The sequence below is a fragment of the Geotrypetes seraphini genome, chromosome 2 (assembly GCF_902459505.1).
Source record: "Geotrypetes seraphini chromosome 2, aGeoSer1.1, whole genome shotgun sequence".
Taxonomy (NCBI): domain Eukaryota; kingdom Metazoa; phylum Chordata; class Amphibia; order Gymnophiona; family Dermophiidae; genus Geotrypetes; species Geotrypetes seraphini.
Window position 1 is genome coordinate 452,115,309 of NC_047085.1, and position 27,676 is coordinate 452,142,984.

General features: G+C 43.1%; 1 protein-coding gene across 4 annotated transcripts in view; it reads right to left on the minus strand.

Annotated features, from left to right (window-relative positions):
- Positions 1-27,676, minus strand: part of PARD3 (par-3 family cell polarity regulator) — a 1,241,096-nt gene that overhangs the window by 326,978 nt on the left and 886,442 nt on the right. For all 4 annotated transcript variants that reach the window (XM_033931514.1, XM_033931513.1, XM_033931516.1 and 1 more), the window contains one exon: positions 9,575-9,700. In XM_033931514.1, the coding sequence (XP_033787405.1) occupies positions 9,575-9,700 (126 nt within the window). The remainder of the gene's footprint in view (positions 1-9,574; positions 9,701-27,676) is intronic.

A 27,676-nucleotide genomic window follows, 5' to 3' on the forward strand; every position in this document is an offset into this window, starting at 1 on the left:
CCAACAGTCCAATGAGATGTTTCAAGTAGGACGTGAAGGTGAAAGTGTAACTTTGTACCCTAGAGGCCATCATAGAGTTCTGATACAGTCTTCTGCCGAACTTGTCCAGGGTCCGACCCTCTCGACCTGGGGGGGACCACCGCTGAGACCCGGGAGGGGTGAGCCTTTTTCAGGGAAGATTCTACCAACAGCGACTGGTGGGAGAGCTGTGGTTGCTCAAAACCTGGGTATGGTACTGTACGGTACTTGGACTCCATTTTGGAGGGGACAGCTGTTACCATATAGGGGGTCTCCAGATTCCTGAAGAAAGCCTGTTGGAGTACCGGATTGGGCGGTAAGCGAAGGGACTCTCTGGGCGGTGACGGTAAATCTAGTTCCGCCAGGTACTCTTTAGAGTATCTTGAGTCAGACTGGAGGTCTAAGTCCAGAGCGTGGCCCATGTCCTGGACAAAGCGAGTGAAGGAGGGGCGAGAAGTTCCCGGGGCCCCGTGTGGGGACGGTGAACGAGACCTCCGTCGGGCGGAGAAGGACGGGGAGGCTTCCCTCGAGTATCGAGGTTCATGCTCTGACCCGCGCTCCGAGACCGGGGAAACACTGTGGCAATGTTCCAGGGTCGAGGACCTACGTCGTCTCGAGGAGCCCCTCTGAGACGATGCCGGGGTACGGGGTACCGATCGATGTCGAATCGGTGACCTCGACCCGGACTCCCTCGGCGAAAGCCTGTGACCTCGGCTCGGAGCCCCGGTCCGAGGGGGAGTTAGGAGGATGTGAGGGTTGGAGAGTGATAACTCAGTCACCTTCAGCAGTCCTGTACGGGGCATCGGTGAACGGCCTCGTAGTGTGGGAGAACTCTGGGCCTTCTTAGAGGTGCGGCGGTTTGAGGTTTCAGTCGTTTTAGCGCGCCGCTTTGCCCCGCGGCGGTCCGAGGAGGGAGAGCGTCTCGGGTGCCTCGGGGAGGAATCCGAGGAGGATGGAATGCGGCGAAGCTGGCGCACTTTGCCCCGAGGGGACTCGACGCGAGGCTCAGGATGGTCCGGCGCAAGCAAGGTCGAGGTCGGGGACGGTTGTAGATGGGCAAGTGCAGCGGACAGCTCCGACGAGATCATCGCCCGGAGCAGGTCCTGGAAAACGGGCACGGACAGCATCGAGGGCATGTCCGATGCCTCGGTGCACTCCACTGGGGGCGACCTCGTATCAGAGTATTCCCGTGTGGTGGAGGCACGGCCCGAGGGCTTGGAAGGCTTCGCCAGGGCTGAAAGCATGGGGCTTCCACCATGCGTCGCCGGTGTCCCCGAGGCTGGCTTCTTCGCTGGTGCGGAACCTGAAGAGGAGACTTACCCGGGGCCGAGGCTTTTTGCTATCCCGAGGTCTTCGGGTTCGAGTCTCGAGGTGGTGCCGAGGTATTCGGGGCCAAGGTCAAGGCCGGGGTTGAGGCCGACCTCGAGGCCGAGGTAGAGGGTTGGTCGGCAGTGAAACGGGCTTTTCTTCGATGAAGGACCCGGTTCTGAAAAGTAGCGCACTGGGGGCAGGAGTCGATTGGATGGGCGGCCCCCAGGCAGAGTATGCACCGGCGATGCGGGTCTGTGATGGAAAGAAGCCGCTCGCACCGGGTGCACTTTTTAAAGCCGGTCAAAGGCCGGGACATAGAAAAACGAAACTGGCCGAGGCCCAAGTAGCCACGCGGCTGCGGCGACCCGGAAGCCTCCGGGTCGGTCAAAATGAAGCAGGAACAGATAGAAAAATAAATAAAAAAACGTGCACGGCGACTAAATCAATAAAACAAGAAAAAATTGCGGTGCTAGAAGGCAGTTGGGGCAGAGCCTAAAAATACACGTCTTCTAGGCTCAGCGGAAAAATTTAAACTGGAGACCACGAGGGGGAGATGCGCCCTCTAGTGGAGCAGGAAGGCACGCATGCGTGGAGCAGCAGAGCAAACTTTAAATCTTCAATCAAGTTTGCTTGAAAAAGCTGTCCGCATCGGAGCTCCGTAGATGACATCACACACATGTGAGAATATCATGCCTGCTTGTCCTGGGATAATACTTGTTTTTGCTTAAAAAAAATAAAAGAGAAAAAGATATACACTTTAGTTGAAGGGAATATGTGAATCTGTAACTGTAACTTTAGTGCTTCTGGTTAAAACTACCACATTCATAAGATGCACTCTATTACTTTTTATTTCGATCAATAGCAAATTGCAGTACATTAATTTGTTTATCTGGTTTCCAATCAATATGGGGAAAAAGTTTTAGAAGTTTAAGCAAAATACTGTTGTAAGCAGATTACTATTAGAATTACAAAGTTGTTGTATAATAATTTTATAAAATTGTGGGCATAATTGATTTTTTAATGGACTATTTGCTTGTTCTCAGTTCCCAAAGGAATTATTCTTGGCCTCCTACACATGGTAAATTCATTAGCTCAAACCCTCTTCCCAGAAGTATTGCAACAGTAAAGGTACAGAGCTATAAACAAACAAAAAGCTGATATAAAGAGAATTAGGTAACTGGATGACTAATGTAAATGGACCTCCTGGAGAAAGAGGGTCACTTGAACCTCTGTATCATTAATTATAGAAGAGGTAAAGGCACTGAGTATTCTGACTGACTGACTTTCTAGACAGTTGTTTTTTTTCAAATGATTTGCAACCTCTTTCATGAAAATACACAATAAAACATGGATCATTTTAGTCTATATCACTGCAGTCATTTATTTTCTTCTCATTCAAGAAAAATGCAATGGCTAAAATTAGATCAATTTTAACATATACAGACCTGAGGCAATAGGATAGAGATGATGCTGTTTCAATTAGAATATCTTAATTCCACACACATACAGAAAAGAAAACTGCCAAATCCAATGCACCAGAAATTGAAAGTGTTTCATAAGAACTTGTGTATTAAGGGGGGAACTCATCAAGCAGCATTAGGGCCTTAAGTCACCTTATTTGGCACTTAACATAAAATTAAATGGCCCTAACAAAGCTTGACAAAAAATAACAGGGCGGGTTAAATGCATATTTTGCATCTTATCACTTGTGATGATAAAACACAAAGACAGATTAGGGGCAAAAATAACTTTATGCTGGGGTTGTTTTACCACCTGAGTACATTGGGCCACACAGTTGCATTGTGATGCTCATGGCATACCAAAGCAGGGACCCCCCTGGCTTCCAGACCTCCTTGACTCAAGCCCTATACATCCCTTACATATGCAAGCCCCTCAACTCCTCCTCCCCCCCCCCCCACCTCAATGGTAGCCCTTGCCCTTTCAAAAGGCTACCTTGGCATCATTGGTTGTCTGGGTTTCTGTGAACAGAAGCAATGCTCAGCCAATCCTGTCCAGTCTAGTGCCATGTCCACAATGGCATGACTACCACTATTATAGTTGCACCTTATTTCCTTCTATGGCAGTATAGAAACATAGCAAATGACAGTGGATAAAGGTCAAATGGCCCACTTGCTATCTCTTCCTTCCCCCTAAGAGATCCCCCATGCCTGTTCCATGCCAAGGAGATATGTAAATGTCTCAATTATATCTGCTCTTGTCTTTCTTCTAAAGTATACTGTACATAAGAACTTCTATTAAGTCTGTCTCTATATACTTTATAATGAAGACCAATAACCATTTTAGTAGCATCCATCTGGACCAACTTCATCTTTGCTATATCTTTTTGAAGGCATGGTCTCCAGTACTCTATAGAGATTTATACATATGCACTATCACCTCTTTTTTGCTGCTGGCCGTTCCCCTCCCTATGCACCCAAACATCCTGCTAGCTTTGGATGTTACCCTTTCTATCTTTCTGGCAATTTTAAGATCATCAGAAACAATCATCCCCAAGTCTCGCTCTTCCTTAGCGCATAGAAGTACTTCTCCTTCTAAATGGTACTGCTTCCTCGGATTTCTGTATCCCAAGTGCATGACCCTGCATTTTCTAGCATTAAATTTTAGTTGCCGATTTCAGGACCATTCTTCTAGTTTAGCTCGATCCCCCCCTCATGTTAGTGACAGGGATATCTACCCTATTGCAGTTTTATATTGCCACCAAGAGCCAAATCCTCCCTCAGTATCACTCACAAAGAAGTTAGAAAGAGCCAGACCAAGGACGATCCCTTTTCCTCCGAGTGAACTACATTTACCATTACCCTCTGTCTTCTTTCACTTAACCAGCTTCTAACCCAGTTAGTGACATTCTGTTCAGATAGAGAGCACTTAGTTTGTTTTTCAGTCGCCTATGCAGAACCTTTACTGAAATCTAAATACACCATGTCTAGAGCTCATCCAAATCCAAATGTTTGGTCACTCTGTCAAAGAAGTTTATCAGATTAGTCTGACAAAACCTTCTATTAAAGCCATGCTGCCTCAGTCCTGTAATTCATTTGATTCCAGAAACTTCTCTATCCTCTGTTTTAGAAGTATTTCCATTAATTTACTCACCATTGAGGTAAGACTAACTGGCCTGTAGTTCCCAACCTCCTACTAACTTTTGCTTTTGTGGGACCTCAACTGCCCTTCTCCAATCCTCAGGGACCACTCCTGACTTTACAGAAGTTTTGAAAAGGTCAGCCAGTGGAACCACCAGAACCTCCCTGAGTTCCTTCACTACCCTTGGATGTATGCCATCTGGCCCCATTGCTTTGTCTCTAGTTTAGCTAGCTCCTCACGAACACAATCTCCTGAAATCGGGTCAAGGCCTACGACACATCCATTCTTATTAGCATTTGTCTTCTGTGGACCTAGTCCCAGTCCTTCATCTGTGAGCACAATATAAATATTTGTTGAGCAATTCCACTTTGTCCCCTTCACCTCTGAGCCTCACAATGCCACTTTTACACTTCATCCTACACTTGTTTCTGAATTTTACCTTTTTGACTATTTCTTCTTCCATTTTCATCTTTGATTTTCTGACTAGTTTACCAGGCACTATTAGCTTTTCCAGATATTACAGCCTCTCGTCTTCTTTCTGTGATGCCTTGTAATTTATGAAGGCTAACCTCTTTTCCCTTACCTTTTTAGCTACTTTTGAAAACCAAGGAAGTCTTTTTTTTTTCTCTCTTCTTTTGTTAACTTTCTTAAGAAAAAGGTTTGTTGCCCCTAAAATACTACTTTTTTTTTTTTTTTTTTTACTTCCCTAAGCTGCTCCTTTCAAGCCAGCAGCTCCTTTAGATATTCTTCCATTTTGACCAAATTAGTGTTTTTTAAAGTCTAAAACCTTCTGTTTTAAATAAATCCTCTCAACACATGTTTTAATTTTGAACCACACAATCCAGTGATCACTAGATGCCAAATGATCACCAACTGTAATGTCAGAAACACTCTCCCCACTTGTGAACATCATGCCCAGCATGCCCCCCTTCTCGTGTGGGGTCCATCACCAGCGGCTGGAACAGCTCTCCCTGTAGAGAATCCAAGATCTCTATTTCCAGATGAGTTTGCAACAGATCTACAACCTAATCTACACCCGGCATGTTGAAATCACCAATGAAAAACAATTTTCCTTTCATTGCAATCTTGTGAATGTCTTCATTTAAGTCTCAGTCTACTTCTTCTATCTGAGGAGGCAGCCTGTATAATATAAATAATTTATCCATTTACTCTGTCTAGATCAGTGTCTCTCAAACTTTCTCGAGCTGAGACACACTAAAGATAGTGGCCACGGCATGAGGCACCCAGAAGTGCGCGGACATCACCGTGATGAAATCACAAATATGCGTGACATCATTACGTTGACGTCCGCACATGTGCAGAGGCCCTCCATGTGCAGAGGCCCTGAGATGCCAGTAGGGGGTGCCAGAAGGGAAGAAGGCCGGAGAGAAGGAGAGGCACTGGCGCCAGCTGATTGCCTACAGCAGTGTTTCTCATCTACATCAAGCTAAGTACCCCCTAAGTGTAACAAATATCAACTGAGCTCCCTAGGCCCACTCAAGCTCTGCCCCAGATCCCATCCCCTTTATTAATTGTAATGCAATTTTTTCCATTCATTTTTCATATACACACAATATTACACAGCAAATTCTCAAAACTGACACATTCCAATCCAATCACTATATTGAAAATAAAATCATTTTAATTACTGGCGATCCTCTGGAGACTGCTGTAATTAGCTTTAAAAGGTGAGACCGGGAGGCCAGGGGGGAAGCCGGAGGATGCTAGCGAGAAGAGGAAAAACATGCAGGCCTTCGGCGAATCGGGCAGTGCTGGCACTGTACCACATAGGGAAGTCAGCTGGCAGGCGCCTCTCTTCCTCCTCAGTGGCACACTTGGAATCTCAGAAGGCACACAGTTTGAGATACACTGTTCTAGCTTAACCCACAGTCCAGTCCCTTTAAGTCCAGAAATTCTGTCATTGTATTATCTTTAATATATAATGCCACTCCACCCTTTTTCCCTACCCTGTCTTTCCTGAAAAGAGTATAACCTGGTATAACAATATCCTAGTATTGGTTCTCCTTAAACCACAGAGAACAACTGAGAGTGTAGTCACAAAAGACTCAATCAGATGAGTAATCGCTTCAATCAGTCTTTATTGATATTCATAAATTGGACCCTTCCCTTTGATCAGTCTTGATATGCATCAATTGGACCCAATAACATCTATGTTTCATATCTATCAAGCCTGCCTCAGGGGTCACAAATCCAATATCATATGAAGAATTTTGTTCAATGATGAAGAAAACAGTAGACAATTTTAATTTACTTGACTCAATTGTCTTTCACTGCAAACCATTGGAATTCCATATCAGGTCCAATTGATGCATATCAATAAAATCTGACTGAAAGGAAGGGTCCAAATGAATCATATCAATAAAGACTGATAAAAGTAATTACTCATCTGATTGAGTCTTTTATGACTACACTCTATATTTTCAACCCTACTTCTTGGATTTTGCTTTATGTGGGGATTTGGTTCCTTTTTTACCATATTGTCTCCTTGAACCACACCTCTGTTGCCGCCACTAAATCCAAGTCAACCTCTTCCATCCTAACCTCTAGGTTCAGAACATTGTTCTCCATACTATGGGCACTGATATGCAAAGCTCTCCAGCTATTGCCCATTTTTTTCTCAGACCAGGAAAGAATTTGGCAGAATATATATTTCCTATGCAGGAAAAGCTGAAGAAAATCAGTGAGGCAGCCAAGCTCTGCTTGGAGAAGCCTCATTTGATGGCCAATCCTTAAAAGTGCTTCCTGGGAGGACAAGAAGTCTATTACCTGGGGTAACTGGTCAGGAAAGGCAAGTGAAACCCCAGATCTGAAAGGTAAAAGCAATCAACCAGGTACTGGTATCGCAGACTAAGAAACAGGTACAATCCATCCTAGAGCTCAATGGATACTACCAGCAATTTATCCCAGAGTTTGATGAGAAGGTGGAATCACTAACCCATCTTTTGCAAAAGAAAACCCCAGAAAAAGTTCAGTGGACATTGCAAGGCCATCTGCTTGAAGCTGCTACTTGTCAGTCTGGAATTCAACTGGCCCTTCATGGTGCAGAGAGATGCATCATTAGTCAGGCTTAATAATAATAATAATTATTATTTATTTTCTTATATACCGCCCTACCAACAGTTCTGGGTGGTTCACAACAGAAAAACTGGAACATTTCAGTTAAAACATACTATTTCTAACACACAGAGCATTAAATATAACATCAGTTAAAAAACAAAATCAAATAAGAATCAATAAAAATACATAGCCTGATAAAAAACCCCACTTTAAAATGCGATCAAGAATCAGTAATATTTATCAAATAAATGAGTTTTCAATAGTTTCCTAAATGTGAGGTAAGGAGAGGCTTGAGCGATCAATGGGCTCATCCATAAATTCATCTTCCCCGCCTGATATTCCAATGTCCTGTCAAAAAAAAGTTTTATAACGAAAGGCCCTAGGGGTAGGGAAGATGAATATGCCTGAATTTCTGGTATATTTTTTGGAAGTGAACAATTTCAGATAAGCTACTAGATAATCTAATCTAATCTAATCTAAACCTTAAGTTTATATACCGCATCATCTCCAAGAGGGTAATAAACCAAAAAGAGCCTTATAACAGATACACCCAAACTTGAAAAGCACCCTGACCCCAAAAGGCAGCCAGTGCAATTTGACATAAAAGGAACTAACATGATCATATTTTCTGAGGCCAAACATCAGGCAATATTCTGAACTAAACAGAGTCTTAATAAAATCTTTTTTGGTAACCCCAAATAAACAATATTACAGTAATCCAAGGTAGACAGTACAGTAGATTGGACTGGCCCAAGTAGTGGATGGGGACCACCACCCTGTGATCTACATTAGCCACAAGTTGTTCCCTAGGGAGAGACAATATGCAGTAATTGAAAAGGAAGCCCTAGCTGTTAAGTGGATCTTGGAGACATTCCAGTATTATCTACTGGAATGAGAATTTCTGTTTGTCACGAACCATTAAACACCACCCCCACCCCCCACCCCTTAAAGTGGATCAAATGCACACATCATGAGGTGATTCCTCATCCTTCAATCCTTCAGTTTTCAGGTGCAACACTGGGCAGGCCGGAAGCATGCTAACACTAACTTTTTGTCTCGTGAAATGGGCCCTGACATGGCAGGCACTCCACTGGGTAAAGAGAGTGTGACACTGGAGAAGTGGAGTCAGGAAGACAACTGCCAGGAAGTATAAAAGGCAAGACTAGATTTGGGTTAAGGAAGCCCAGGAAAGGAAAAAGTGGATCCCTAGCATGTGACTTCCCCAACTAAGTGCAATTACCTTAACTTGACTGAGGTAAGCCAATTTTTGATTTAGTACTAGAGAAAGAGAGACAAACTGTGATCTGGCTGGAGTTAGTCCAACTCTGGAATACCTGAGCCACAGGCCCAAGCTCAAGACTTCTTTGAATCTACAGAGACTAATCCTTCAATCCTGAACACGTGAAGTAACAGGCTTTACCTTTTTTTTTTAGTTAATAGAGAGTTTTGTGCTACCTTTATGACCATTAATGGCTATGTGTTCAGGGTCCACCCCCAATCCTCGTTCATGCTATCATACTAGGCCTATGAAAGGAACAGGTCTGTTGATGCACAACTCAATAAAGAGTTTTGTTCTACTTCACACTGTGGCTTGGCTGCATCTATGGAGTGTCCATGCATCATGACCACTCAAACTATCACATGAGGATGTAACTTTGAGCAAGTGTAAATGTCAATGGATAAAAATGTCAAGGTATATACATATACTATGAACAACCACCCATAATATGCTTCCTTTATGTTTCATTTAAAACTGGGTGATGCCACATACATGTAAACATATGCTCCTACATCTGCTACTGTCTTTATAAATAGAAAAAAATGCCTATGGTTTAAAAGTAACACCCCTGCTTTTTCAATAGATAAGTAAAACCAATTTTCATGCTTGCTACTTTCACAGAGGTAAATATGAATTCACTTTATTTACAAACAACTTACAATTGACCTTGTAGGATAGAACACAATCTCAGTGCTTCCTACCTAGCAAAATATACAACAAAGCATGCTTTAGTCCAACTCTTTAGCAGCAAAATCTGTCCGATAGCACTAATAATAAACTTAAGCCTACCTTTCCTGTTCTTGCCTCATTCGTATTCGCTCGTCCTCTGAAGGATGTGCTTCTCTTTCCTTCAGTTTATAGGATCCTCTTTGCTCGCTTTTCTCTAACCTGTCATCTTTCCGATATTTGCCAAATCTGTCAAAAACAAAAATAACTGTAAAATTCAGTTTGCAAATAATGAATTCTCATGTTAAAGATAAGAGGCTGGGAAGGGAGACAGGAGACTTGAACAATTTCCTTAGAAGTTTAGTTTTGGTTTGCATACATTTGGTTATTTTGAAGTGTCACACAATAATTTCTGTTAATATTATCTACTCTTCTTATTGTGCTCCTGTTAATATCTGGATTTAGTGATATTTAAGGCATGACAAACACAGTGACATACCAATGGGGGGGGGCCGAGGGGGGGTAGTCCGCACCGGGTGCCTGCCCCAAGTGGGTGCACAGCCGGCCACCCTCCCTATTCTGCCGCTGCTGCTTTCTTTAACCATCAGCAGCGGCAGTAAACAGGGATGTCCACGGGTGCTCACTCCAGTGGTTGTTCAGCTTCTGGCCGGCTCCCCTACCCAAAGCTGCGGGCGTCGGCTCCTTGTGCGATCCACAGCTACGTCGGAAGTGTTCCCTCTGACATCATGACATAAGAGAGAAGGCTTCTGATGCAGCCGCAGATCGCATGAGGTGTAGACACCCATGGCTTTGAGCAGGGTTACCGGCCAGAAATGCTGGGCAGGGAAGAGAAGTGTTGCTGCTGTACAGGGAAGGGGGCGTAGAAATGTTGCTGCTGCACAGGGAAGGGGGCATAGAAATACAGTATTGCTGTTGCACAGGCAAGGGGGGAGGCATGCTTCTGCTGCACAGGGAAGGGGGAGAGAAATGCTGCTGCTGCACAGGCAAGGGGGGAGGCATGCTTCTGCTGCACAGGGAAGGGGGAGAGAAATGCTGCTGCTGCACAGGCAAGGGGGAGAAATGCTCCACAGGCAAGGGGTTGGAGAAATGCTGCTGCTGCACAGGGAAGGGGGGGAGAAATGCTGCTGCTGCACAGGGAAGGGGGAGAAATGTTGCTGCTGCACAGGGAAGGGGGGAGAAACTGCTGTTGTTGCACAGGGAAGGGGGGAAATGCTGCTGCTGCTGCACAGAGAAGGGGGAGAAATGCTGCACAGGCTTTACTTAGAATCAAGTAGTAGTGTAACTGTATTGATAAAAGTTTATAAATAGGAAATGGAAATAAGGCAATTTTTGGACTAAACCCCTTTCCTCAGGTCAGGACAGGATATCACAACAGCAGTATACTGTACTGTTCTGAAGAAAGATTTGGCCTCTGAAAGCTAATTGAAAAATGGATTAGTCCAATAAAATGGTATTTTCTTATTTCTCATTATTTGTTTTATTTTTATTTGTTAATTTGTAAAGTGGTGATTGTTATGTATCAGTTTTTTCAAATTTACATCTACTGTCTTTATATTTTGCACAGTATTATGGGACATGTGTCACTGTTTTTGTGGTGTTGTGGTGTTGCATTGTATGCAGAGTCTGGTTTCTTGGCGGTTCAGTTTAACTTTTGTCTACATATTTCTATTTTTAGTTTGTGATTATTTCATATTGGGCAAGGGTATATCTCTGTTCTGTGTGTATTAAAATGACATAGTTTCCAGTTGGCATTGACTACAGGATCAGTTGACTGTGCGGGATCTGGCTTTTTTAGTTTTACAATGTATGTGTTGGTGTTCTAGTGCTCACTGCAGTGTTTAAGATGCTGCCTTTCCTAGGTACACTCTTGTTGTGTGATATATGAATTGTTACTAAAAATCATATTTTTCACATAGATGAGGGGGGTGTCAAAAAAATAATGGGCCCCGGGTGTCACATATGCTAGGTACGCCACTGGACAACCATATTCTTAAATTTAAAGTTGTGAATGGCTCCATATAGGCTTCTGCGATAGGAAAGTGTTTTTTCTAGTTAATTTTACTAATAATCTTCTCATTTGATTCTTGGCTACTAAAATTCCTATTTCAGGGCAGCTTGAGCCAACCCTAGTTCTAATCTACTGCACACATGGACCCAATCAGTCTGTCTTGTAAATATGGAACCAGTCAGAAACCCTACCGAATGAATTACTTATCCCAGGACAATGCATTGCAAAATTAGCTTAAATAGTGCACTAACGAGAATTACAAATTGTTATCTGTACACTTTTGTTTAATTGAAATAAATGATTTCCTATGCAATAAAAGATATAAATTAGATAATGTGTGTGTTTCTTGAGACACAAAGTGAAAAACTGCAATATGAGTGCAATTTTATAAAGGAAAACAGGTGCCTACATTCCTTTAGAGAATACTAATATAACCAGGAATACTGTACAGAAATGTGTTTAGACCAGCATGCGAGCCATAGAGATAGTATAAATGCTCATTGCCAGATTTCAGAGATGCACGTATAACTTACAGTATCTATATTGCTTAAGTTACGCATATACCTGTACATCTCACTCACACTCCACCATGTAAACGCTCACAGGCTATTGAAGATATGTGTGTACTTACAAAATACAGCTGGATTATTGTTATTTAAACGCATATATCCCACCTACCCGTAAATGGATCCTTACAGGATCATTCCAAAAACACTAATTCATAATCAATATATGGAAATGTTGTAACTCTATAGTACTTTCCTGAATTTAAACATTTTGAATATGTATGCTGGAAATTACATTATTTCTGGAGACAAAAAGAAGATGCTAATTTCAAAATGGCATTAAATCAGTCAGACAATATACGCATGATTTGGTGTATGACATGGTTAAAAGGGGAAATGAAAGAGGCCATTAGAGCCTAAAAAAAACATTCTTTAAAGAATGGAAAAAGTATCCGAATGAAGAAAAAAAGAAAAGATACAAGCACTGACAAGTTTAATGAAAGGCATTGATAAAGAAAGCTAAGAATGAATATGAAGAGAAACTTGCTAAAGAGGAAAAATCTCATAACAAATTTTTTAGGTGCATCAGAAATCCATAAAATCCTGAATGGAGTAGAACGGGTACAAGTGGATTGATTTTTTGCTCCGTCAAAAATTACAAAGACTAGGGGACACGCAAATACTTTCAAAACCAATAGGAAGAATTTTTTTTTTCACTCGGAGAATAATTAAGCTCTGGAACGCATTGCTAGAGGTTGTGGTAACTGCGGATAGCACAGCTGGTTTTAAGAAAGGTTTGGACAATTTCCTGGAGGAAAAGTCCATAGTCTGCTATTGAGAAAGACATGGGGGAAGCCACTGCTTGCCCTGGATCGGTAGCATGAAATATTACTACTTTTTGGATTTTTGCTAAATACTGGTGATCTGAATTGTCCACCGTGGGGACAGGCTACTGGGTTGGATGGACCATTAGTCTGGCCCAGTGGGGCTATTCTTATGTATGTTCTTATGATGTATTACTCACTGTTAAAAAAAAAATCCTATTACCATATACACTCAAATATAAACCGATCCGAATATAAACTGAGGTTGACTCAAATATAAATTGAAAACCCCAAATCTCAATTTATATTTGAGTATATAGGGTAGGTGGAGCCACAGGTACAGCAATATTTATTGTACTGAAGAGGGTAGAGGATGGGAGGAAGGGTCTGAGTGATGGTCAAATTTAAAATATAGGTTTGAACAACTAATATGCTTTTATTTTTGTCTATACATGTACTTCTCATCTACTTTCAGACATTATTACTTGATCTTATTATCATTTCACTATTTTCTCCCAGAATCATTTAAGACAAACAAGCCTTCTGCCTTCCTGTGAAACAATTGACCTTTGGCATTGCCCTCCCTCCATGCACAATTACCCCACAGAACAACACCAGTACCGCTATAGTATTGCTGTTTTACCACCCCCAAAATGACCCTCCATGTGCGCCCCCACGCCCTCTCTCTCCAAAGAACACCAGTGCCACTATCCTGCCACCCCTAAGATGACCCATGCTGTTGCCCTCCATGCGCACACACCCCTACCCGACATCACATTTACCCATCAGCTCTTGAAGAAAAAAAGCTGCCATCACCATTGCGCTCTGGGTTGATCCAATGTGGGGCCTTGAGGATCTGCGCATGTTCAAAGCCTGCTGGTTCCCAACCCCTATGAGATGCTCGGAGATTCTCAGAGGGGGTGGGAGCTGGCAGGCCTTAAGCATGCACAGATGCTCAAGGCCCTGCACCGGATCAACAGCTAGCATTGGAAGCAGCATCTTTTTTTCTTCAACTGATGGGTAAGCGCAGTTGGCTGGGAGGGATTGCGTATGGAGGACAATGGCATGGGTCATCTTAGGGATGGCAGGACAGCGGTACTGGTGTTCTTCGGGGAGGGAGGACATGTAACTACAACACTGGTGAGGGCATACATGGAGGGCAAAGGCACAGGTCATTTTGGGAGTTTTAGAATAGCGATACTGGTATTCTGTGGGGTAGGCATGTGACTACAGTGCTGGCGGGGGCGCGCATAGAGGGCAGCAGCGCGGGTCATTTTGGAGGTGGTAGGATAGCAGTACTGGTGTTTTTCGGTGAGGGGTAGGTGTGTGACTACAGTACTGGTGATGGTTATCGGGGATTGAAGAGAGGACAGCAAAACCAGCGGTAGGGTGGTGGCTGTAATATAAACTGAGATCCTCATTTTTGGGCGATTTTGTTGGCCCAAAAGTCTTGGTTTATATTTGAGTATATGCGGTGCTCTTTTTTTGTTTGTTTGTTTTTAAACTTTATTTATGGAAGTCAACCTGGAACAGAACAATGTAACAAACAATAACCATTACAAGAACAAAGTGAGCAATACAAAAACAAGAAATGCCAAAGCACCAAGAAAAACAGAGGCAATACTGTACAGAAGTAACGTGGTTGGTAAAAACTTATTGAATCAGAAAACCTAAGCTAAATTAAACCTTAAGCTTATATACTGCAAATTCTCTATAAAAATAGAGCTCAGCACGGTTTACAAAATTTTAAAAGAAATAAACAAAATTAAAATTAAAACATAACGTAAACAGAAATGAGATTTACAATTTTGAAAAAAGCCAAGTTTTCAGATGTTTTTGAAATAGCTGGAAAGAGCCCAGGTCACGTAACTGGATGGGAAAATTTTTCCAGAGTTCAGTAATTTTAAAATGAAGAGATTTCCCTAATTTGCCATTATAGATAACCTTTATGGCTTACTATCAAAAGTGACTTCTATTTAGTTGACCTCATCTTTCCTAACTGATTATAACTCAGCTGGAGATTTATCTTATTTTTCAGTTAAATAGATAAAATTCATGCTTTACCAACTAACATGGAGAGCATTAATTCAGAGAGAATCTTGAACTATGGGATCAATTTTCTCCTCCTCATCCAAAGCAAGTAAACATCCTATTGAATAGATTTTCTGCCTCACATTGCTCATTAGATAATGAGTAAAAACCAAGAAGCAGATCAGTCCAAGATGAAGACGTCTGATTTATTAGTAACAATACCCAACTTGGTTACATTTCACCCTCAGGCTATGTCAGGAATAAAAACTATAATGTAAAACAATCACAGTAAGATTGTTTTATGCTATAGTTTTTACCCCTGACACAGCCTGAGGGTGAAACGTGGCCAAGTTAGGTATTTGTTACTAATAAATCAGACGTCTTCATCTTGGATGATCTGCTTCCTGGTTTTTACTGTGCACATTATAGCAGATTCTTGCCTTTATTCGGTGTGTTCATTAGATAGCTATCCTTCTCTTCCACTCACCAGTCTACTGACTTTGGTGTACTGCATTTGATAGGCTACTTGAATTGGGCATTTTCCATGAATCATGTTGACACCCTTTGCTGAGAAGGAAGAAATCGATTTGTCTTTACTGCTTAGCTTCAGACCAGTTGCTGGTATACCACTGTTGATTAAATTGACGGAAGCTATTGTAACTGCCGAATCGACATCCCAGTTGACAGAATATGATTTCAGCATTATCAATGTGGCTTTCAAAGTGTGTATAATACAGAATCATTGCTTATTATATTCATTTTAAATGCTAAGAGATTTTTATCTCAAGGCAATTCTTATTCAATTTGATTTAACGGAGTATTTGATACCATATCTCACACTCTTTCATTAATTAAACTTAATTAGCTTGGCATTTCCACTCTGATTCCAAAATGATTTGGAGAATTCTTGAATAATAGGCTCTATAAAGTTAAAATGAAAAATTTATTTTCTAGTTGGAAAAGGTGATTAAAATAGTGGATCCAAAATGTTGAGGATAGCTGATTTTTCATGTCGTGGTTTCATAAGCAGTCTGAAAAAGTTATGTTTAAACTTATGTAACTTTTTTTTCTCTGTTTCCCCCTCCCCCCCCCACACACACACATAAAAGGATGGATTTTAGACTGTTGTATAACTGTTTACTGTTAAAAAAAATTCATAAAGCTTCATTTTTTGTTTCTGGTTATACATTTGACAATAGGTTCAGTGTTTAGAAATATCTACAGCAGAATGAAGACATTCAACATTTTTAAATGTAAAAATATAATAATAATACTAAAATAATCAAAAAATTAGTATAATAATTATGAAAAAGAGGAATACAAAACTTAAAAATGGACATTTAGCTTTCTTTGAGTGAGCTATGTCTCTATATAGAAAGAATATGAATGCAAAAATGAAATCTCAACATAATACAGTGGTGCCTCATACAACGAACTTAATTGGTTCCAGGAGCAAGTTTGTTATGCGAAACGTTCGTTATGTGAAACGCGTTTTCCCATAAGAATACATGTAAAAAAAAATAATTCGTTCTGCAGCATAAAATATGCTAAGATGACATAAAAAAAGATAAATTTTTGGTTATTATTTTTATTTAGATACATCTAAAAACATAATTGTTTTTTAAAACAACACACATTTTTTAAATTTAAAGACAGACTAAGTAGAGTCTAATTTTACAGTGAGAGAGGGCAGAGTCTCAGCGGCAAAAACTGGGACTTAACTGTTCATTTTTTTTTTTTCTACCGTGTTTCCCCGATGATAAGGCAGGGCCATCAAATAAGACAGCCCCCCCTTTTTAGAAAAAAATGTAAAATAAGGCACCCCCCCGCAAATAAGCCACCCACTGATACCTGCGCTTACCCGAATCGGGTGGTACGGTGGGTGACTCCGTGTGGTCCCTGGCACCCCCGACACGATCGGGGCAAGAGGGAGCTCAAGCCCTCTTGCCCCCCCGACTCCCCGACACGATCGGGGCAAGAGGGAGCCCAAGCCCTCTTGCCCCCCCGACTCCCCGACACGATCGGGGCAAGAGGGAGCCCAAGCCCTCTTGCCCCGCCGATTCCCCAACTCCCCGACAATATCGGGCCAGGAGGGAGCCCAAGTCCTCCTGGCCACGGCGACCCCCCTAACCCCACCCTGCACTACATTACGGGCAGGAGGGATCCCAGGCCCTCCTGCCCTCGACGCAAACCCCCCCCCCCCCCCACCGACCGCCCCCCCAAGAACCTCCGACCGCCCCCCCAGCCGACCCGCGACCCCCCTGGCCGACCCCCACGACACCCCCAACCCCCTTCCCCGTACCTTTCTGTAGTTGGCCGGACAGACGGGAGCCAAACCCGCCTGTCCGGCAGGCAGCCAACGACGGAATGAGGCCGGATTGGCCCATCCGTCCCAAAGCTCCGCCTACTGGTGGGGCCTAAGGCGCCTGGGCCAATCAGAATAGGCCCGGGAGCCTTAGGTCCCTCCTGGGGGCAGGGCCTGAGGCACATGGTCGGGTTGGGCCCATGTGCCTCAGGCCCCGCCCCCAGGAGGGACCTAAGGCTCCCGGGCCTATTCTGATTGGCCCAGGTGCCTTAGGCCCCACCAGTAGGCGGAGCTTTGGGACGGATGGGCCAATCCGGCCTCATTCCGTCGTTGGCTGCCTGCCGGACAGGCGGGTTTGGCTCCCGTCTGTCCGGCCAACTACAGAAAGGTACGGGGAAGGGGGTTGGGGGTGTCGTGGGGGTCGGCCAGGGGGGTCGCGGGTCGGCTGGGGGGCGGTCGGAGGTTCTTGGGGGGGGGCGGTCGTTGGGGGGAGGGGGGGTTTGCGTCGAGGGCAGGAGGGCCTGGGATCCCTCCTGCCCGTAATGTAGTGCAGGGTGGGGTTAGGGGGTCGCCGTGGCCAGGAGGACTTGGGCTCCCTCCTGGCCCGATCGTGTCGGGGAGTCGGGGGGGCAAGAGGGCTTGGGCTCCCTCTTGCCCCGATCGTGTCGGGGAGTCGGGGGGGCAAGAGGGCTTGGGCTCCCTCTTGCCCCGATCGTGTCGGGGAGTCGGGGGGGCAAGAGGGCTTGAGCTCCCTCTTGCCCCGATCGTGTCGGGGAGTCGGGGGGGCAAGAGGGCTTGGGCTCCTTCTTGCCCCGATCGTGTCGGGGAGTCGGGGGGGCAAGAGGGCTTGAGCTCCCTCTTGCCCCGATCGTGTCGGGGAGTCGGGGGGGGCAAGAGGGCTTGGGCTCCCTCTTGCCCCGATCGTGTCGGGGAGTCGGGGGGGGGGCAAGAGGGAGCCAGGCGGAGAGAGGGCAGTTAAGCGCAGTGCCTGCGCGGAAGGATGCAGCTCGGGCGACTTCGTTGTGTGAAACGAAGTTCGTTGTACGAATCAAGACATAAAGTTCGTTGTGCGCAGCGTTCGCTGTGCGAGGCGTCCGTTATGCGAGGCACCACTGTACATGAAAATGAAGTCTTTTGTTCATGAGATTGCTATAAGCTATTATATTGGTTAGAAATTTCTTTAAAACGAAGAGCTAAAGAAAGCCACAAAAGTAGTTAATATTAAAAATGCGAAAACATACAAAGGATCATTGAATTAGAATTGTCCCCAAACACTTGCAAAATCATGAAAACAACAGATGAAACTTCTTTTGGGACATATTGCAATGCTTCCTCTGCCCAGTACTCCTCAGCTTTCCCGTACTCGGCACCCAAGAACATTTACACTTTTTACTAAGCCCAACAGTGTGGGCCGACACCCATCTGGACTGAATCTGCTGCGTGACACTTGCTCCCACGGCTTAGTAAACGGGGGTCTGTGTTTGGTGCCACATTCTGGAAGATCTCTTCCACAATCATTCTCGCTTAAGCACAGCATAGAGGCTAAGTTGATGTAGCAGAACATTTGAAAGTCATGCAGACAACTTTATAGGAACCAGATGTGGAAAGATTCAGCTACTAGATCTAAAAATAGTAGGTGATAAAAGAACTATACCAGTCATTACATAAAATGATTTCATAGGGCTTTAGGCAAACATTAACTTATAATTATTTCAATATGCACTGCACAGCTAGTTTTAACCTCTACATTTTTTTTTTTTTTTACTTCATATAAAAGAACATTAATTTTAATAAAAGAACATTGAAATGTGAAATGACTGCAAGCTGAAAATGTCCTCCTTCCTCTCCAAAAAGGAAATCTTAATTAGTCATGCTCTTTTATGGAATAGTATATCTTTCACTACTGTGCAACCATTTACTCAAAGCCACTGCCTGGCATTTTCAATCAGCTCTTTCAAAAGACCTAAGGTAGAAGTAACTCAAAGAAAAGTTCAGGGTCCTAGGTCAGACAATGCTGAATATGACAAATAACACTACAGAAAAGTTGAACAATAGTAGTAATTGTTTTAGGCTTTGATTACAGATGTAAACTTTGTTCAGCATCTTCACATAAATGATGTTTATAGGGTCCTCTTTGCTAGGTTTTCTCAAGAACCCAAGAATTGTCATACTGAGTCAGAACAAAGACCCTGGCCCACCCAGATCCATGCCACTGCTATGCATGTCATTTTGGAAACCTATACGTCTAAATGTTCTATAATAAGAACATAAGAAGTTGCCTCCGCCGGGTTAGACCAAAGGTCCATCGTGCCCAGCAGTGCGCACCCGCAGCGGCCCATCAGGTCCATGACCTGTAAGGTGGCCCTTGTCTAAGCCCTTTAATACCTCTCATTTTTTATTTATTTTTTTTTTCTATCGATACTCTTTCTATAACCTGCCTCTACCTCTTTCTGTATGAAGTGCATTCCAGGTGTCCACCACCCTCTGAGTGAAAAATAACTTCCTAGCATTGGTTTTAAACCTGTCCCCTCTCAGTTTCTCCGAGTGCCCCCTTGTACTTGTGGTTCCCAATAGTCTGAAGACTATCCAGCCCAGTATCCTGTTTCCAGCAGCGGTCAATCCAGTTCACAAGTCCTTCTAAAATTGGCAAGATTCCAAGGCAGGCTTTTTACAAAGCTGCACATGCCACATGCCAAGCCCATAGGCACAGAACAGGTAGTTTGGCATTTAGCAGGTGCAGCTTTGTAAAAGGACCTGCAAACGACTTACTTCCAGGGATAATCAGGGGCTTTTCACCCCCCCCAAATATACCAACTCTATTCTCTTCAAAAGGTTGAAACACACAAAAAATAACTGTGCACCAGGGTAGTTTATGCTGCAAGGAGGAAAAAGCCGCGAGTAGAGGTGATTTCAGCTCAAAGAATGGGCTTTTCTAACTAAAAATGTTGGTTCTTGTAACCAAGGAGGCATAGCCCCTGACGAAACACAAAGTGAAACGGCTGGGCAGCCGTCGGGCGCAAAGGTAAGTGCCTTTCCTTTAGAATACTATATAGCACTTTTATAGCACTTTGTGCACTTTATAATTTATGCAGAGCCTGTTGAAAATTAATTAAAATATTTATTGCACATGCTATTTGCTAAGACCAATGATGAAAACACCACCCCAGTAAGGGCACAAATAAAATCAAAAGTAGTGCCTTGGGTGTTTGAGGTCTAGCAAGAAATCCACTTTTTATAGTTTTGTCCTCATCATTTAGTATTCGTATTCATTGGACATCTCTTAAAGTTTCCTTATTTAGTTGGTTTGAACCATACCATATCATATATGTCTCTTCTATAGCGCAAGTTTCGACTAGAATTCAATGCAGTTTACAATAAGATTTGAAAGATCACGGACAATGATTAAAGCTTTGTGAGACAGAGTAGAAAAGGTGGGTTTTTAAACTTTTCCTGAAGAAATAGTATGTGCGAATTTGTCAAAGGTGAAGTGGGAGATTGTTCCATATTTTTGGGTCCCTTGAATGCGAAGGTGGATTTGTGCAGTTTTTACCGAAGTACAGTGGTACCTTGAATTACGAGCATAATCCGTTCCAGGAGCATGCTCGTAATCCAAAATGCTCATTTATCAAAGCGAGTTTCCCCATAGGAAATAATGGAAACTCGCTTTGATAGGTTCCCCCCCCCCCGAGAACCGGTATTGCTCCCCCCGAAGGACCCCCCTGCGATCCGGCACCCAACCCCCCGTGATCCAGCACCCCCCCAACCCCCCCCCCGCGATTGGGCACCCCCCCCGCCGCGATTGGGCCACCCCCCCCCCCCCCCGTTCTGAATGTGAACTTGCAGGCTTTGAGCATGCGCAGATGCTCAAGGCCCAGCAGAAGAGGAGGCCGATCTTCGGGCACCGGCACCAAGCAAAGGACATGCTGGTGCCGGTGCCGGTAAGAAGCAGTGGGGGGGGGGGGTGCCGGATCGTGGGGGGGGGGCGCTCATAAATCGAGCCACGCTCGGTTTCCGAGGCGCCGATTTTGCAAATGTTTTGCTCGTCTTGCAAAACACTCGCAAACCGGTGCACTCGTAAACCGAGGTACCACTGTATATGTGAAGGATGAAGGATGTTTTATGGACTTTACTTCCAGGAATTTGTCTTTTATATACACAGCTACACTGACGGCTCTTGCAAAGAGTTCTAGAGTTTAACTGTGGCCGACTGAAAACATATTTTCTACTGTGTAACTTTGTGGCTTGTCATCTAATCGTTGTTCTTTTGAATGAGTAAATATCAATTTTTTATTACAGGGCCCACACTACTCAGGATTTTATAGACCTCTCTCATTTTCTCTTCAGCCCAGCCTCCAATCTGAAGAGTCCTAACTTATTTACCTTTTCATCACACCAATCACTCTATCCCCTTCATTTCTAGTCGCTCTTCTCCATACTTTTTTTTTAAATCTACTACATCCTTTTTGAGATGTAGTGACTACAATTGCACATGATACTCAAGGTGCAGTCACACCATAGAGCAATACAAAAGCATTACGATATATTTTATTTTATACTCTATGCCTTTCTTAACTCCAAACAGTCGATTTGCTTTTTTGGTCACCACCACACACAGTTCAGAGGATTTTAATGTTTTGGCTATGATGATGCTTAGAACAAACTCCCTAACCACTTACATGTCCTGTTTGTCTGTTTGATTAGACTGTAAGCTCTACTGAGCAGGGACTCTTGAACGTTTTAATGTACAGTGCAAGAAATTCAAAAGGAGGAAAGGGGGTGATAATACAAAATTACCAATCCAACATCTCCCCAAAACACAAAGAACATAATGCATATCAAAGCAAAGCCTATCAATTTCCGACATGTATTGCTTATGAGCCTAGCATTCTTTTTGTGTTCTTTGTGTTTTGGGGAGTTTTTGGATTAGTAATTTTGCATTAATGTACAGTGCTGCATACGTAAAGTAGTGCTATAGAAATGATAAAGACTAGTAGTAATAGATCTTTTTCTCGGGTGGTAACTCCTAACATGGACTTTCTATGTAGCTATAATTACTTTGCCCTCATTAAATTTCATCTGCCATTTAGTTGTCCAGCCTTACAGTCTTGTTAGGTCTATCTGCAATTTCTTACAGTCCACATGCGATTTAACAATTTTGAATTGTTCCCATTTCCAGATCATTTATAAATATATTAAAAAGCAACAATGCCAGTGGTACTCCATTATTCACCCTCCTCCACTGGGAAAATTGACCTTTAAAATTTTTTTTTTTATTAAGTTTGAACAATAACAGCAGTGCTAATGAACCAGATTCCTTTTAAGCGTATTGTTTATTTTCTCTCTTTTCCCCAAATGGTTTACAGAATGATACATCCTTCCAGGACATTGCCCTTTATCCCATAATTTTTTTACTATTTCTTCAGAAATGTCTAAGGCACTTTGTCAAAAGCTTTCTGAAAATCCAGATATGTGTGCAGACAAAATGCAAAATTGCAATTGAGAGGTCCAGGTCAGCAAGTGCCAAATTTCCAATAGTAATTTAGAAAAGAATAGAACCTATTCTAACACCCACGCAGGAGTGCAAATGTATGCACTGGTTACACGAGATGGAAAGAGCAATTTTACAAGTGACAAAAATTTAAAATATTAATAGAAGCAACTCGGTAACGTAAATGTTTAAGTGTCAGTTCATGTGTACATGCCAATATATAGACATCTGTGCATCAGGAGCACAGCCAGCAAGCCAATTTTGGGAGGTAATGAGCCCAAAGAGGGTGGGTCTGAAATGCATATTTCCCCTGGTCTTCTTGCCCCTCCAGTGATCCCCCACCCCCACCCCCTTCCCCAAATCAAATCAAAAGAAATACCTGAGCTGGCAAGGATCAGCAAACCCTCCAGCCAAAGAGCTGTTGACACAGCCATTCTCTACTGGCTGCGCAGAGTATAAGGGTTCCTTTTATTATGGTGCGCTAGCGTTTTTAGCGCACGCAGCAGATAAGCACGTGCTACGCGGCTAGAACAAACACCAGCTCAATGCTGGTGTTCGTGTTCAGCGTGCGCTATTTCGCGCGTTAATGCCCTAACGCAGCTTAGTAAAAGGAGCCCTAAGTGTTTCTGCTGGGCGGAAGTCCTTCAGCTGACGGGGACTATAGACCCATGCCAGCCATGCCAACAGAGCACTGATTTTGGATAGGCCTGAGTCCAAAGTGGGTAGACTCTGGCCCACCCAGATCCATGCCACTGCTATGCATGTCATTTTGGAAACCTATACGTCTAAATATTCTATAATAAGATCATAAGAGGTTGCCTCCGCCGGGTCAGACCAAAGGTCCATCGTGCCCAGCAGTACGCACCCACAGTGGCCCATCAAGTCCATGACCTGTAAGGTGGTCCTTGTCTAAGCCCTTTAATACCTCTCATTTTTATTTTTTTTTTCTATCTTTCTATAACCTGCCTCTACCTCTATCTGTATCCCTCAATCCCCGTATCCTTCATGAATTTATTCAATCCTTCCTTAAAACCCCATAGTGTACTCTGTCCTATCACAACCTCCGGAAGTGCATTCCAGGTGTCCACCACTCTCTGAGTGAAAAAGAACTTCCTAGCATTGGTTTTAAACCTGTCCCCTTTCAGTTTCTCCGAGTGCCCCCTTGTACTTGTGGTTCCCAATAGTCTGAAGAATCTGTCCCTTTCTACCTTTCATGATCTTGAAGGTCTCTATCATGTCTCCTCTGAGTCTCCGCTTTTCCAGAGAGAAGAGCCCCAACCTTACTCAGCAGTCAGCACTATCAATTTTGGGAGGAAAACCCCACATTAGGGGATTAAGAGTGCAACCTCCTCTAGTACTTCTTGTTGTACCCTATTCGAAACAAGCACTTTTGACAAAACCTACATGTGCCTGGGAGCAGCTTTAAACCCTGATGTTAATCATGGTGATAATGGATATACATTTTCCTTATGAAATGGGGAATATATACTTTTTTTTTTGTTCTGCCCTGGTTCAGCCATTAATTTTTTTTCAGGAAAGGACGTGGCCCTTAACCGCCCTAAATAGTTTGAAACAGTATGACACAATGCTCTTTGCTTGCCCCCTGGAAGGATGTAGCATCCTGTGACCCATGTGCACTGTGTAGTTCTCAGTACACTAATAGCACCAGGCAGAATGGATGCATTTTGGAGGGAATGCTGTTCTCCTACTTGCTGTATGGCATGAAACTAGAGGGAGATGCAAGGTTTTAAATTTGGATCCTCATGCAGTATATTTGTAGGTTGGGATGGGCTGGCTGGAAGGGGACCGATGATAACAGATAGATGCTGAAGGGAAGCTGACTGGGCTTATGGTTAGGTCTAATGCTAGAGTGGAAGGTGGCTGGAAGGGGCTTGATGATAAGGGTCAAATGCTCTAGCTGGAAGGTCTGATGCTGCAAGATGGCTGATGGTATGGGGCTGAAGAAGCTGAAGTGGGGATAATGCTTGAGGAGGGTTGAGGCCGTGAATAGAAGGGTGCTAATGGTTGGAGGGATCTGTTTTGGGGGGCTGAGACTGGAAGAGGAAAATGTTGGCTGGAGAGAACTGGGGTTGAAAGAAGCTGATGCTGGGAACTGGAACTGAAAAGTTACTAATGCTTGGGGTACGGGGACTAGTCTTGAAAGCCGGCTAGAGCTGGAAGGAGGCTAATGCTGGCAGATGCTTGCAGAATCAGCCACTTGTTTCCATCTGCCAGTTTCTGCAGCATGGTAACTTTCTTTCTTCAGTTTTCACATCCCTTGAATCTGCTCCACAGCAGATGACATTGTATTCAGGAGATGTTGCCTGCTCCTTAAGTGGCTTACTGTGGTGAACTCTGGACTGTGTATCCTTGCAAAGCTGACTGTCAGAGGCTTGATTCCATCTGCTGAGGGGATGATTACACAGGGCAAATATGTGAGAACAGATAGTGGGGGGAATAGTGGGGGATAGGAAGCTGGGGAAGGAATGAGACAGTGGAGAATGGAAGAACTAGAGCCATAAGAGTAAGGATTAAGGTGATTGAGGCAGGAAAGTCCATTGGTCATGAATTTGAATTTTAGTGGAAAAAAGAATCTTGTGAGACTGCTACTGGAAGTCACAGCAGCCATTTTGAACGAAGAAGATAGCATGGGTAAGAGCGAATGTGAATTGTGCCTGTTTCAACTCTCCAGTACACCACCAGAGCAATACTGAAGGCCCAGGGGGACCTATGGGTGGGTCTGGGGGAGGGGAAATTCTCTGTTTGGGAGAGGAACAGTAATTGAGAAGGGACACCATGGGGGAGGAAGGGAGGGAGGGAGGAAAGTAATACCAGACATCAAGGGAAGGGGAAAAGGGACTGCAAGACAGGTATAGGTATAAACCAAGATTTATATTTTTGGCCCTTTTTTGGCCCAAAGAGCTCAGTTTACATTCAAGTATATAAGATACTTTTGAACTACAAAAAAAGATTTAAAGATCTGCTTTTCCTATCATATTGTAAACCATAAAATTCTACTGTTTTGTTACCTTCTAATCACCCATCCACCTTTCCCTCTCTGTTCTTCCTCCCTCCCCACCCCTCCTTTTCCCATTGAGACTGTTATTGTCCCACATATATTCTGAAACAGTCATTTTCCGCTCATACTGTCCTAACCTGAGGAAGATATGGTAGTTTTGGCTTCTGGAAGCCACCACTGTTTATTTTCTTTAAAAAAAAATAAAAATTGCATTTCTACCAAAAATTAAATCCTGCAACTTCTAACACATCAAGATATAGAAAAAATGGAACAATGTTTAGTTTTTCTTTATCATATACTTCTTGCGATAATTAGATGCCTTCTTTTCTTGAAGACATCATTGTTTCATAATACAATGCTACAAATTGCATTTGGCTCAAAGACAGATTAGGAGAAATGCTACCATAGCTGTGTCTGCTTGACTAAGTCAGAAAATAATAAGAGCCTGATTGAACCCCAAGCAGCTGAACTGATGAGAATGGTCAATTTGAACATTTCTATTAGCTGCTTTTGTTCAACCCAACGTTTTGCCAGGTCAGAAGAAAACAATCATACTGCACTGAGTTACCATAGTTTTACTTCTTCTAAAAAGGCTATATAATTTAACAAATGGTACAGCCCACAGGCAGACTTAAATGAAATACTAATGGGATCTAGCGCAGTTCATAAAAACAGATCTTTTCTTTTTATTGGTACTTGAAAGAAAGGTAAAAATAAAAGTTGGGAGGTTTCCTTGTCATTATGAATACTATTTCTAGAAAGAGGGCACATAGCACTTAGCAGCTGTACTATTATTGCATGTTATATCCTAAAATAGTGCCATATTGTGTAAACGCAGAAAACTACTACAATGCCATTGTTTTAGCTGGCAATTTCACACAGTCAGCTAAACTATTTTGCATACTTTTGGCTGAATATCAGGCTCCACATCCAACAAATATGGATAGTTCATGGTAAATCTCACTGAAAAACAGTAGCACTCAAAGTGTTAAAGAAACTTCTGGTTCTCTATTGGAGGACCTTCATAGATTAAAACTTCCCTATAGATCTCATTATCTGTAAAACTCTAATATATCAGTCAGCATTTTTTTTTTTGTCAATTACTGGGAAAAATATTTCTTATTTTGTTTCCGATCCCTCCCCTATACCCTCTATAGGCTCAATTAAGAGAAAAGTTGACAACATTGTGCTCTCTTTTATTTTGGTACTAACACACACATTTAATTAATTTCTCATACTGATCCAGCACTGAAGCAGGTGATGTTATGCTATATTGAAGAGCAATGAGCAACGTTTGGTAGTTAAGACACTGCTTTAAATTACAAATGCAATCATCTGAAAGCTCAGATGAAAAGAAATAGTCAATAAACAAATAATCCGATTCATTAACTTACAAGTTTATATATTCCTTTAAAAAAAAAATCTAAGGGCTCCTTTTACTAAGGTGCGCTAGCGTTTATAGCGCACGCAGGAAATTACTGCACGCTATGCTTCTAAAACTAACGCCAGCTCAATGCTGGCGTTAAGGTCTAGTGCGCGGGGCAATGTAGCGCACGCTGTTGCACCTTAGTAAAAGGAACCCTAAGTGAAGACTAGTTCTGCCAACCATATATATTCTTTCTATAAATGAGAGATTAGCAAATTATGCCCTAAAGTACAAAACCACTCAAAGGTGGTTGTGAGAAGGGGGCATAGCTTCATACAGCCTGTTTGATGCATTTAAAAAGGAAGAATGATATTGATAATGCCAAGAGCTTATGCATACCTATCACTTCAGCTATTGTCAGGCACTCCTTGCAGTTGTCTTTGGAAAGAAATCATGCATTTGCCCTTCCCAAAAGAACATGATAATGGCAATGGGAACAATGAAGGAAACAGATCACAAAAAAGAGATTTAAGGACATTTACAAGCTGAAGAAACTACATAAGAACATAAGCAATGACTCCGCTGGGTCAGACCTAAAGTCCATCTTGCCCAGCAGTCCGCTCACGCGGCAGCCCAACAGGTCCAGGACCTGTGCAG